Genomic DNA, 13,756 nt, shown 5'->3' on the forward strand with positions numbered 1-13,756 from the left:
TGACCCCGGTTCACCCGGACACAATTAATGGCGAACCCAGCTTGGACCACTTGAAGGGCCTTCGTGGGGTCACCACGACCTGGTTAAGGGCACAGATGATGTGGCGTGCGTGAGAGAGTACTGGAAAGGAACCATACAGCGAAAAAATTATTAAAACTACAGTAGCTCCTGGAAAGTTGAAGTATATTTTTTAAAAATGGTAAATCTTGCAGTGCAGTGTCAATGTTCTAACCCTCAATGGAGTACAAACTTCCCCAAAGAATCCTTTGAATTCTGACCTCTAGTTGTGGAGGGCCGGTGGTTGCATGTACAATATCATTAAGTTGCACAAATCGCAACCTGTGCCAAACCAGGACTGGCTGAATGAACATTTCTGTTTCAGTTATTGGAATTACTGTGTGTTAAGTCAGAGTTTAAAACTTTTGAATACAATTCCTGGATTGCAGTTTTTTTTCTATGCACATTCAATGAGATGGAGTGTATGGGCATTAACACTGAATGTAATATAGCAAACAAGGCACTTGCTAATTGCCTTTTCAAAGCCTACTGTTTCTAAAAATAAAACTAACGTTATTGGCACTGTTAGATAAAAGAAATCTAGTGACTATTATTTCCCTCTCTCCCTCTGAAAGGCTCTGCTGACGACCTGGTAAAAAAACTGAGAGTGAAAGTTCATTGTCTTTTCACTGGTGAAAACTGCTGAGAATTGAGATGGAGAATGGCCTGAAATTGGGAATGGAAGAAATAAATTGGGCGGTGGGTGTTCCTGCCCACGGCAAGGCGTGGTCTTGGCAGCTGACGATCCCGCCTGCGGCTCTGAGGTCCGTGGCAGTACTGTGGTTGGTGTTGCCCAGTCAATTCCTCCACCCCCTGTCCCACTAGTTCTCTGCCCTGGGACTTTTGTGAAAGGGACCTTGTGTTCTTTGTGCTATCTCACCTGCAATTGCTGGCACTCTTACCTAGAAAAAGTTGAAACCCAACGACTTGAATGATATCTTGCTGAAGGTACTGTGCAGATCCAATCCCCATTGATCCAATCTCTTCTTTTGAAATCCTTACTTGGTGTACATGATGCTGTGTTTATAATGTAATCCATTTGCCTATCACAGCAAAATATTATAATCCATGACAATTTTTTTTATTGTGAGAGGATGTGGAATACATGGTACCACACAATGTGACTATGTTTAAAATGAGATTTCCTTCCATTTTATTTTTAATTATTGAGTAGGTACATCCAGCCCTTCGATCCATGCTACACAGCAATCCCCTAATTTAATCCTGTCCGAATCATGGGACAATTTACATGGTTAATTAACCTACCAAACACTATGTCTTTGGACTGTGGGAGGAAACTGAAGCACTTGAAGAAGCCCACGCGGTCATGGGGAGAATGTACAGACTCCTTGCAGGCAGTGGTGGGAATTGACCCTGGGTTGCCTGTATTGTAAAACATTCTGCTATCCACTGCACTACTGTGCCACCCCACAACATCTGTATCAATATCATCCTCCATTTCTTTCTCATTAACATATACTTATCAAGTATCCTCTCTTAGTATCTGAGCTATTTACCTAAATCACCCTTGGGAGCTAGTTACACTTTCTCATCTCTCTGTTTACATTGACAACATTGAGTTTGAGTCTTTCCACACGAGGAAACATTTGAGACCAATCTATTAAATAACAAAAGAAATCTCTGGATCACACATCACTCTTATCATTCACACCATTCCCAGCATTATCACCAGCCTGTTGCCTTGTATGTACAGAAGCAAAATAGTGATTATTTTTTTAAACTATTAATGGAGAACAGCCTTGCTTGGCTTTGTTTAATATAGGGAGATGGAGGCACCACAGTTCTTGACAGATCAGAGTCCGGGTCGGGTTTCATGGAATGCAAGATCACAGCTGCAGCCTTCCTCTGCTTTCACTACCATTGTGATGTGTCACCTTCTACCATTACGGAGGTCTTGGTTGGATTGCACTTTGTCTGAAACCTCTGCCCTGACCACGCACGACCCAACCAGGAGCTGAGCTCCAGACCGCATCACGCTCGGGATCCGAGGAACTCACAAGCCTTTCCTCCATGACAAAGTGATAATCCTCGGAGAAGCCTTATTATTACTAATTTCAATATGCTTTGGAGTTAAAGCAAAGAGTTGGTTGGGTAATGCCTATCCAGAAAGATATTGAGTTAATCTTTCAGGCTGATGACCTTCCTTTAGAACTAAAGTCAGAGGTAAAATAAGTTTTAAGATGAGCAGAAACTTCGAACTTTTGAAAAGGATTCAGTGAATGTCCACAACTGTTTGCAATTTTCAGCACATCTAAAGTCCTACATACGTTTCAAGGGAGGGAGAGATTAAATGACAAATGCTATTTCAGTGTAAAGTGAAAGAATGGTAATCAGTTGTGGATAACAAAAGTAGGCCCGGAGGAATAGTAAAGGGGAGAGAATAGATTATTGTCATTTAGTAATGCATGCATTAAGAATTAATTATTAACCGGACTTGAAGGAGGAAAAATGAAATTGGAATTAAGAGATACAAAGCTGAATTGCTGACAACCCAATATTATTGAATTTTGGTGGCTGCAATTTGCCCAGATAGATGATGACCCCTGGGCACACAATAGTTTTCACTGGAATAGTGTAAGGGGCTGAAGCTCGCGGTCACACTTATAGATGAATTGTGTAAGTTTTGCAAATGGTCATCCTCGCTTCAGTGTCTCCATAGCAGAAGAGCGGTCATTCTGGGCAATGAACGTTAAAATGGTATGTGTAAATCCCTGCTTCACTGTTTCCACAGCTGCTGTACTGGAAACCCTTTCCAATAAAACTTGAGCCTCACAGTTCTTGCTTACTACTGTGGTCTTGCAGTAGCACTCTGTAACTACCCACTTGCACTTTGTCTCCAAACCAAACTGGCTTCCTTTAATGAGAACGCTTGCTTTTGTGCATCACATGGTGTCTCGTGATACTTCTGAATTTTTATGTAATAGGTCCATAAACAAAATGGTCATTGGCTCATAATGCAACAGTGGATTAATGTTGATAAGTTGTTTGAAATGTATGTAGCATTTTAGATAACATGCTGGAAGTTGCAAATGATTATCCACTCTTTGTATCTATTATCCAATATTGAACTGATCAATTTTGCTTTGAAAAATATTAATTCTTTTCACTGTTCCATGATGTAGTAAAATTACACCTGTGCTGAAAAATCTATTCAGCAGCTTGTATTTTTAATCCTGCTACCTTCCATCTGCCTTTGATTTGACGAACAGTTTATTTATTTAGAGATAAAGTGTGGAATTTGCCCTTCTGTCCCAGCAAGTCACACCACCCAACAACTCACTTATTTAACACTAGCCTAATCTCAGGGCAAATTACAATGGCCAATTAACCCTAACCAGTACATCTTTGGTTTCTGGGAGGAAACTGGAGCACCAGTTGAAAATCCACAGGGCAAATGTACAAACTCCTTACAGAATGGTGCTGTAATGATCTCCAAGCTCCAGAATAAGAAACAGGAGAAACAGAGGCTATCTAGCCTGTCGACCCTGCTCTGCCATTCGATAAGATTGATGCACCATCAATAGCTCTCGGAGACGGGAGGTGAACGATAGGCTTTTATTAGTAGCAAATGAGACCACGACATCTCGGAGACTGAGGGGGGAGCAGTGCCTCCAATCGCCTTTATACAGGGGACTGTGGGAGGAGCCACAGGAGCAGTCAGCAGAGGGGCGTGTCCAGACAGGTATACATAGTTTACCACAAAGATCATGGCCGATCTGGCCATGGACTCTTCTCCACCTACTGGCTGTTTTCCCCATAACCCTTAATTCTCCTACTATGCAAAAATCTATCCAACCTTGTCTTAAATATATTTCCTGAGGTAACCTCCACTGCTTCATTGGGCAGAGAATTCCACAGATTCACCACTCTCTTGGAAAAGCAGTTCCTCCTCATCTCGGTCCTAAATCTACTCCCCTTGAGCTCTAACAGTGTCACACTATCCGCTATGCTACCATGGTTTTCTCAAGATAAGTCAAGTCATTTTTATTGTCATTTCAACTATAACTGCTGGTACAGTACATAGTAAAAATGAGACAATGTTTTTTCAGGACCATGGTGTTACATGACACAGTACAAAAACTAGACTGAACTACGTAAAAACAACACAGGAAAAAACTACACTAGACTACAGACCTACCCAGGACTGCATAAAGTGCACAAAACAGTGCAGGCATTGCAATAAATAATAAACAGGACAATAGGGCAGTAAGGTGTCAGTCCAGGCTCTGGGTATTGAGGAGTCTGATAGCTTGGGGGGAAGAAACTGTTACATAGTCTGGTCGTGAGAGTTCGAATGCTTCAGTGTCTTTTCCCAGACTGCACCATTTTTGAAACCATTGACTCCCTACTTGCCTCAATATGTGCTTGGACTAACATGAGAATTAGTATTTGCACCTGAATATTAGTCAGGCCTTTATTTTGAAATGATTGTTACACTTTCTTGGTATTTTTCTGGAATTATCTATGCACTTCCCAAAAGCAAAGACTGCTATTCCTCCTCCTTTCCCCCCACAAACTCTTTTTATCCCCTCCTCCCAACCCATTTCTTTCCTTGTTTCAGGCGGATGTTTCCAGTTCTGAAAATAAGTGTATCTGGATTAGATCCAAATGGCATGTATTCATTCCTGCTCGACTTTGTTGCTGCTGACAGTCATCGTTGGAAATACGTGAATGGAGAATGGATCCCAGCTGGTAAGCTGGAACCGCTGACACAAAGCTGTGTCTACATCCACCCAGAATCACCCAACTTTGGCGCACACTGGATGAAAGCACCAATATCTTTCAGTAAAGTCAAGTTGACGAATAAAGCAAACACCACTGGACAGGTAAGGCTTTCTTTTCTCCCTCTCATTTAGTAATCACAAGCAGGGCAATTGTGAAATATCAAGTGTGCATTAATGTAATTATAGCAATCCACTCATCCTGCTGTCCTCATATAGGCTATTGTTTGAAAGGAAACCAAATGTAAACAAGAATAAACGGGACTAATTGGCATATTCAGAGTTTAATGGACATCATGTTGTAGTCAGGGGGAAAAAGGGTTTGCTTGATGCAGCCCAGTAAGCATTAAGAGATCTCCCTATGAATACAATTTCATGTAAAAGCATTTGTAATGAATTCAGTCATTTATGTTTTTCTTGGCACAAAATTTTCTAAAATTGACACAAACAAAAGTAAGTGCTTTATGCAAAATTACATAATTGGAGTTGTTTTGTAATTATGAAATTAATTGCGAATCTTTTAGAATGCCTAAAAAAAAAAGCCTAATAAAATCACACTAAGGAATATACAAATTTACTTTGTGGGGGGTGTGGTGGTGGTAAGCCTATGGTGTTTTTAGTTCTGGGACAAAGTTGCAAGGCTACTTTTAAAATGATCAACATCCATGACAGTCATTTAAGCCTTGATTAGCCTTGTATGACATCTTCAATATTTCAAAATATCACATAGTGCCTTCCCTTTTAAACCCCATTTCAAAAGGCTTCTTGTAAACAAGTAAATCAATTATGTTAATAAACTGGCATTTCTTGTAATTTATTATGAATGAACTTACAGTAATGTAATGGAAGTTCCTTCAGCCTCCATGTGAGCTCACTCACTGGCTACTTTATCACAGAAGGTATACAGAACCAGACAGCTTTGTAAACTAGTGTTTCTCCTTCAGCACTATTTTACCCTTTTTGTGTTTGAGTCCTTAAACTGCTGCGGCATCATCCAGTATTTTTATTAATTCACTTTCAGTTGACTCTTTTGCAGGGGATGTGGCACGCAAATGCTGGTTGGATCTCCAATCAAGTTATGGTTGTCTAAGCCACTCTCAACCCCACGACGCTGTCTCTCCTGCTTTTACCACTGACAAGCTCAATGTGGCTAGTTCAGGGGTGGGCAAACTTTTTGACTTGTGGGCCACAAAGGGTTCTAAAATTTGACAGGGGGGCTGGACCAGGAGCAGATGGACGGAGTGTTTTGGTAATACACCTCATAAGAGAAAATAAAATATCATGGGATATGTAGAAAACATGTGCTTTAATTTCAATTGAAAATGAACAAATGCATTACAACAAAATATCTGTCTTTGAAGTCCCATGGTATTTAGCTATTTATTGAAATGACTTTTAAAACACTGAAAACTAAATGAATAAAATACAGCTTTTTTTAATAGTAACAGTTATTATTTTAAAGCACTGAAAATTCTGTTATCCTTCAAGATATTATCATCATCACTCTCCTCCTGACTGTCTTTATTTCAAAAACGGTAGGAGATGCAGGTCTACTTGTCCTGCTCCTTCTTATTCAATTGTCCCCTGTGCCAAAACTCAACAACGACCAGCACAAAGACAGAACACTGACAGCGCGCCAGTATGCGGAGCGCGTTATTTGATCTGGAGCGCATTTTTTATTTTGAGAACGTACGTGCACCTGTGCACTACTCATGTCCATCACTTAACGGAAATGACATGAAACATGGAAGGCTTATTGAAAAAAATATTTTCAAATGCATTTTTTACATAACACAACGAAGAAACTTATTTTTAATTTCAGTGGGAACAGTGTTGTTGGTCTCCCTTTTTAGCCAGCGCATCAAAGTCTGGATTTAGTTTTGTTGTGGTGATTCTCAGGATCTGAGGTATTGGTCAGTTAACGTGGATCTGTGGCTGGCTTTGTTGATGTTCATGACGCTGAACGCCTGTTCACACAAATAGGTCGAGCTGAACAAAGAGTAAAGCGCAAATGTGGAGTAATACGCTGCACCTCAACAAAGGTCAACGTATATAGAATGTGTCATCTATTGGGAAAACGCCAGAATTGCAGGGAAAAAACGTTAACAAGGTTTATTAATATAATTTCTTCAAGTTCTGCGGGCCGGATTAAAAAGCTTAAGGGGCCGCATATGGCCCTCGGGCCGTAGTTTGCCCATGCCTGGGCTAGTTGGTTGTTGTATTTCACTGTTACTATATGCTCTTTGTATGTGTCCTACTTTGTTGTATTTTCTGGAAGTTTCACCTTTACATCTTCTTTGGTCTGTTGTATGTGAGCCTGTGTCACAGCGGCTACACAATTTGTTTGGCCAGGCTGGTTTCTGTTCAGACATTGTAATTTTGTTCATACTTCAATTTCTGACTGCTATTAAACTGTGTCTCTGGCTGCTGTTTCTATTGATACAGCAATTTCAGCTGCTCTTTTAAATGGAGTTGTGCTTCAGTTGGGAGCTGTTTTTAAATGCTTTCTTATAAGATTCCAAAAAACTAACAATTTCTTAGTGCATCATTAAGCTCATCACTGAACTGACATTGCTCAGACTAATTCTTCAGTTCAGCCAGTTAATGGACTCCCCTTCCTTTTGGTTCTATTTATCAAACATAAAGCATTCTGTAATCAACAACGGTTTTGGTTCTAAATTTTCCTGCATTATGTTCATGATATAAGCAAAGCTCATTTCAGCTGGTTTGGTTGGAGCAATCAAACTTCTAAGCGTGTTTTCCCACCTTTTGCGTTCAGTTGCACTGGCTTCTCATTGGCTACTTGATTTGCTTCAAACAACTGCTCAATTTGTTCAGTATACATCATCTGTTGTGCAATCAAAAACATCTATCTTTTTCAGCCAGCCTTTTCTTCTGTTCTTAAAATAAAAAAAATTGAATATTATCACCTGCCACTTGTTTATGAACAGATTTCATTTTATTTCTGCCTTTTAAACAAAACCTTGATCATCTCTGTTCCCTTCTGAAGAAATGCGCTGCACTTTTTAAAACTCTAATGTCTCTCTTCTTGTGAAGAAAAACATGTTGCATTTCAACAGGAGGTAGTCATCTCAGTTTGTTTTAAGACTTGCTCATCACCACTATTGATTTGCAACTCCAGAAACTTTATGAAAGGAAAACATGGTTGTCAGGATCTACTTTTTCTTCGGTGAGGCCTTTCATATGATGTGCTGGCATACTGGCCTATGTCATTCATGCTCTTTTTACATATAACTCGTAATGAGTTGTGTAAACAAATAATACTTGAACAATATACTTACAATATTACTCAAGTGTTTCGGAAATGTTAAATACACTACAGAATTAAGAAGAAGTTTTGTGGTTTTTGTGAGAAGAGGGAATCAGATCCATAATTAACAATGTTACGTACCCCATAACTGAGTGTCTTACCAGCAAAGATAGAAGAATCCGTTGGAGTCTGGTGGTACTATTTACAAACAGTGTTTATTAGTAAAATATACAAATCAATATCAACAATGCAACTATACAGATAATACACGTTAGCAATACTAAACCTAAAAGTGTGGGTATAATAATAATAATAATAAAAAAACAATCTCTATCGTTGTCTAGGGGATAATGAATTGTCATATGTGAGTATAAAGTTCAGTTCATGTAGGCTGAGGTAGTTGTTGGTTCTTTTGTTGTAACCGTTGGGGGGGAGAGAGAGATGGCGAGCAAACAGTGACAGCTACAGTCATTCAAACCTTCCTTTACTTTCTTGATCCGTCGATGTGTTGTTGTGGCCATTCAGTTATGACCCCTCTGTCCTTCAGCTAGACCGTTCTTCCGTGGTGGACTCGTCACCCAGGCAAGGGTGGACACACACACAAGCCCCCACCGGCCTTGCTATAAACACTGTGAGTTAAAATTGACCGATCCTTCGTTCGGTCTCCGATGCCCCACACTTTCTCGTGGGTTCCAACACTCAAGCAGTGCTCACTAGTGCGTCTCCTGGTGTGTCTGAGGGGTGTCTCCCCAGATCTCACTTTCATCCCTACTCACAGGGTCTCAGGTGTCTATCAGTTTTCAATGGCTTAGCCCATCAAACCAGCCCACTCCGGCTGTCCACTGAGGAATATTAATGAACAGAATTGTACCAAGTAAACAGCCCTCTCCGGAGCCGTGAGTCTTACGGGAGTCATAACATGGTCTCTCTCCCCCGGTGTTATCTCTCCCTTATCTGAAGCAAATGTTCCAGTCCCAGTATGTTTTGTTCCATCTCTTTCTCTATCATTAGCAGCCTGGCAACAGTAATAGTTTGTAATTCTCCCAGAGGAGGGGGACATGGGCAACCTTGCACCCTTCTGCCCATCAGAGCTGTTCATCCTTCGTAACAACAAGCACTTAAAATTGTTACGTCCATAGCCCCCTCCTTTGTGAGAATCGCCAGATCACTGTTGGGTTGAGTCAAACGGGGGGCCCCAAGACATGAGGGAGAGACGTGCAGGATGTCACGTTTCCCACCACCCCCACATAGCGATGTAAAGCTACGGGACATGGCCATTGTCTCTTGGAGACCGATTTGTGGATTGAGATGCTCTGCTACGTGAATGCCCTCGGGCAAAGTGGGCTGGTTGAGGGAGAGATTGCATCACCCCCAACCTGATTGACATCTATGACCCTGCGAGTCAGGATAAAAGAGGGGCTGTAGGAACAACCCCTCAGACGCACCAGAAGAAACGTTAAGCGACCACGGAACAGCAGACGGTCATCGGAAACCAAGCCACGTGCATTCAATTCCGTGGCTGGAATTGGTGGCTGAAACAACGGAAAACAGCTTTTAGCTAACAGCGGGGAAACCCGCTCCCCTGACTCAACGGATTGACATCATAAAAGACTTGGGCAAGTTTAAACCGCATCACTTTTAAACCCAACAACGCTGCAGCTTGAACGAACTGATAGTGACTGTTATCTTTCCATCGGACAATACAGTAACCCCTAGATAACGATAGAGCTATTTCTTATTGGTTATTATGATACCCGCGCTTAGATTTAGTATTGACGACGCATATTATCTGTATGTTTGCATTAATCTTCTTTTTGTGCCCTTTAACAATAAATACTTTTAAAAATAGTACCATCAGACTTCAACGGACCTCTCTATCTTTGCTGGTAAGTGATCCAGTTACGGGAATTTCGTACCAAAGTTGTGAAGAGTTTTGCTATGTTTTGGGGATGTAAATGCAAGCCTGCCTATTGATATTTGAAATGTGCATCACTGTTGCAGAAAGCAGCCTGGATCTTTTGTTTTTGCGAATAATTGTGCTTGAGTTATCTAACCAAGGTAAATTAAAGATTGATGGTCTTTGAGATGTTAGCATCTTTAAAACTGGAGTTACTGAATGTGGTAACAAGAATGCTGAAAATCTGTTGCTTTGTTTCTTATTTCAAACCAAATACAAGAAGAACAGCAATTGCACTTAAAGGCCAATTGCAGTGGGTCCAAATGGCAAAGAGATTTTATTGGTTTAGAAATTTGTCATCTTTGGTGGTCACTTTAAAAAAAAGTATGCTTCACTGGATATTGGTCCTGATAATATACTTATTCCTCATTCAAAGCTAAAATGAGTGGCAGCTTTTAATTTATATACATGAATGGGAAGTTTGTATCATTGGCCCGTGTAGCTAGATCATTCCAGTTGTGATTTTACTTCATTGATAAACTCCATCCATATGGTTTGCACTTAATTTTTATGTCATTTTCATTTCTTCAGGTGATTTTAAATTCTCTGCACAAGTACAAGCCCCAAGTTCATATAGTGCGTGTCGGAGGCCCTCACAGAATGATTTCTAATCACACCTTCCCTGAAACTCAGTTCATTGCTGTGACTGCATACCAGAATGAAGAGGTCAGTACAGTTATTGTTGTAATGTCAACTTGTATTGAGCTTCTCTTAATTACTTTAAGGCTGGCTGCAGGACCGGATGGCATCCCAGGGTGGGTGTTCAGGATGTGCGCAGCACAACTGACAGGTGTGTTTACTGACGTTTTTAATCTCTTCCTCTCCCAGTTAGAGTGCCTCCTGCTTCAAGTTATCCACCATTGTCCCTGTACCAAAAAAGACCAAGGTAACATGCCCGAATGACTGGCGTCCTGTCACACTCACCTCAATAATAAGCAAATGCTTTGAGAGGCTGGTCAAGGACTACATCTGCGGCTTGCTACCACCCACACTGGACCCCCCCCCCCCTACAATTTGCCTACCGACACAACCAATCAATAGATGACGCAACAGCCACTGCTCTACATACCATCCTTGCACATCTGGAGGAGAGGGATGCTTATGTGAGAATGCTGTTCTTAGACTACAGTTGAGCATTCAACACCGTAGTTCCATCCAGGCTGGACAAGAAGCTCAGAGACCCCGGCGTTGATCTTGCCTTGTGCAGCTGGATCCTGGACTTCCTGTCAGATCGCCAGCAGGTGGTAAGAGTGGGCTCCCTCACCTCCATTCCTCTGACTCTCAATACAGGAGCCCCTCAGGGCTGTGTCCTAAGTCCCCTCCTTTACTCCCTGTGTACCCTTGACTGTATCATCACCCACAGCTCCAATCTGCTAATTAAATTTGCCAACAGCACTACATTGATTAGCCTTATCTTAAATAATAACAAGGTAGCCTACAGGGAAGGAGTCATCTCTCTGACACGGTGGAGTCAAGAAAACAACCACTCCCTCAATGTCGCAAAAACAAAGGAGCTGGTTGTGGACTACAGGAGGAATGGAGCCAGGCTAACCCCTATTGACATCAATGGATCTGGGGTTGAGAGGGTGAACAGCTTTAAGTTCCTCAGCATAAACATCACCGAGGATCTCTCATGGTCTGTACAACAGCAACTCTTACACCACAGACAGTTGAGGAAGTTTGGTATGAGATCCCAGATTCTAAGAACTTTCTACAGGAGCACAATTGAGAGCATCCTGACTGGCTGCATCACTGCCTGGTATGGGAACTGTACTTCCCTCAATCGCAGGACTCTGCAGAGAGTGGTGCAGGCAGCCCAGCACATCTGTAGTTGTGAACTTCCCATGATTCAGGACATTTACAAGGACAGGTGTGTAAGAAGGGCCCATAGGATCATTGGGGACCTGAGTCACCCCGACTGCAATCTATTCCGCAGCATAAAAGCCAGCTTCTTCCACCAGGCCATCAGACCTACACTGATTTGAGTGTGCTCTGTGTTACATTGAATGTTCTATTTATTATAAATTACTGTGATTGCACATTCAGATGGAGATGTAATGTAAAGATTTTTACTCCTCATGTATGTGAAGGATGTAAGAAATAAAGTCAATTCAATTCCAGGACCAGAGCTTGGTGGATTTAAGGAGTTTAAATATATTATTGCCACTATTTCTTCCTGCAGATAGTATTTACATTGTCCTCCTTCAGAATTATGCTGCTTTTCCAGCTGGCCAATAAGCAAGCCATTTTCTCCCCTGATCGGCTTACTGGTAGTCTGCCAGAACTTAAAAATGCTGAGTGCTAGATTCTTCTCTCCATCAATATAGACAGTACAGCACATGAACAGGCCCTTTGGCCCATGCTGTTGTGCCAAGCTAATGAACTAATTACACCAAATTAAACTAGCCCCTTTTGTCTGTGCATGGTCCATATCCATCTGTTCCCTGCGTTTTCAAGTGCCTATCTGAGCACTAACTTGGGCAGAAAAATGACCCAGGGATGGTGGAATTGTCACTTCCACCCTGGTGGTGTATTTGTAACTACGTTCAGAGTTTTCCTTTACTGGTTTGGCATGGACACAGTATATATTTTTTCAATGTGTCTCACTTTTTCAAAATTGAGTTAGATTTGATTCAACTTTATTGTCATTGTGCCGAGTACAGATACAAAGCCAATGAAATGCAATTAGCACCTAACCAGAAATGCAAAGAATAGTGTTATTTACAACCTCACAATGTTGCCAGCTAGAAGTGGGAAAAGTAAAACCGCCACAACTTTCAAAAGGGATTCAAAGCACATTTATTATCAAAGAATGTATAACTTCTACACCTTGAAATTTGTCTGTTTTACAGGCAGCCACAAATTTGCTGTTTCAAGAGCTTTGAAGGGAAAATGGCTTCTTGGGTTAGTTTTGACATTAAGTTGGATTTTGCTGTCTAGATAATCTAATTGTGTAACAGCTGTGTTGTGCAAAATTATTTTTTAGGTTACAGCACTGAAGATTAAGAATAATCCCTTCGCCAAAGCATTCCTAGATTCTAAAGAAAGGTAAGGCAGTGACTGGCAACAGAACGGCAAATCACGCTGCTGATTGATTTAAGTTGCTTCTTCATTACTGCAGTTATGAAATTGGTTGCATTTTTTGCACGGCACACTAGTCAAAGTGAGCAGAAGTAGTGATTTTAAGCCCTTCAGCTGCAGCTACTGAGGGTCTGACTTAAAGAAATTTTAAAAAATCAAATCCAATTATAGATGAGGAAGGCAGCTCAGGAAATGCCAACATAGGTATGGGCATTTTTGCATACATTTCTATTTTATTGTGTGGTATACTCTACAATTTATTACATGCAGTTGTATAATGTGCCTGGTAACCTTCCCCTTCCATAATTCATCTTTCTTCCCTTTAACTGTAAACCAGTGTATGTGAGTTCTCCGGTTCTCATGCTGACTGTTTTGCTGACTTGGTTTGTGTTGTTTTTTGACTCCCCTGATGAACTGGTTTATCATTGTCACGTGCACTAAGGTACAGAGAAAAGCTTGCCTTGTATGCTGTTCTTGCAGATCAAATCATTACACAGTGCATTGAGGTAGTACAAGGTAAAACAACAACAGAATGCAGAATAAAGTGTAACAGCTACAGAGAAAGTGCAGTACAGGTAGACGATAAGGTGTAAGATCATTGCAGCAGTTGGTTAATTTTACTAAGTTTTGCAAGAGTCCTAGGTCATA

At 41.1% G+C, this 13,756-nt stretch overlaps 1 protein-coding gene across 5 annotated transcripts in view; it reads left to right on the forward strand.

The window, feature by feature from the left end:
* The window catches only part of LOC132393424 (T-box transcription factor TBX19-like), a 30,862-nt gene that overhangs the window by 2,455 nt on the left and 14,651 nt on the right, over positions 1 to 13,756 (forward strand). For 4 of the 5 annotated variants that reach the window (XM_059968639.1, XM_059968640.1, XM_059968638.1 and 1 more), the window contains exons 2-4: positions 4,640 to 4,904; positions 10,559 to 10,693; positions 13,014 to 13,075. In XM_059968639.1, the coding sequence (XP_059824622.1) occupies positions 4,640 to 4,904; positions 10,559 to 10,693; positions 13,014 to 13,075 (462 nt within the window). Of the gene's footprint in view, positions 1 to 632; positions 822 to 4,639; positions 4,905 to 10,558; positions 10,694 to 13,013; positions 13,076 to 13,756 lie in introns of all 5 variants that reach the window. The other variant, XM_059968641.1, reaches the window with a different exon arrangement.

This window comes from Hypanus sabinus, chromosome 4, assembly GCF_030144855.1.
Source record: "Hypanus sabinus isolate sHypSab1 chromosome 4, sHypSab1.hap1, whole genome shotgun sequence".
Lineage (NCBI taxonomy): Eukaryota > Metazoa > Chordata > Chondrichthyes > Myliobatiformes > Dasyatidae > Hypanus > Hypanus sabinus.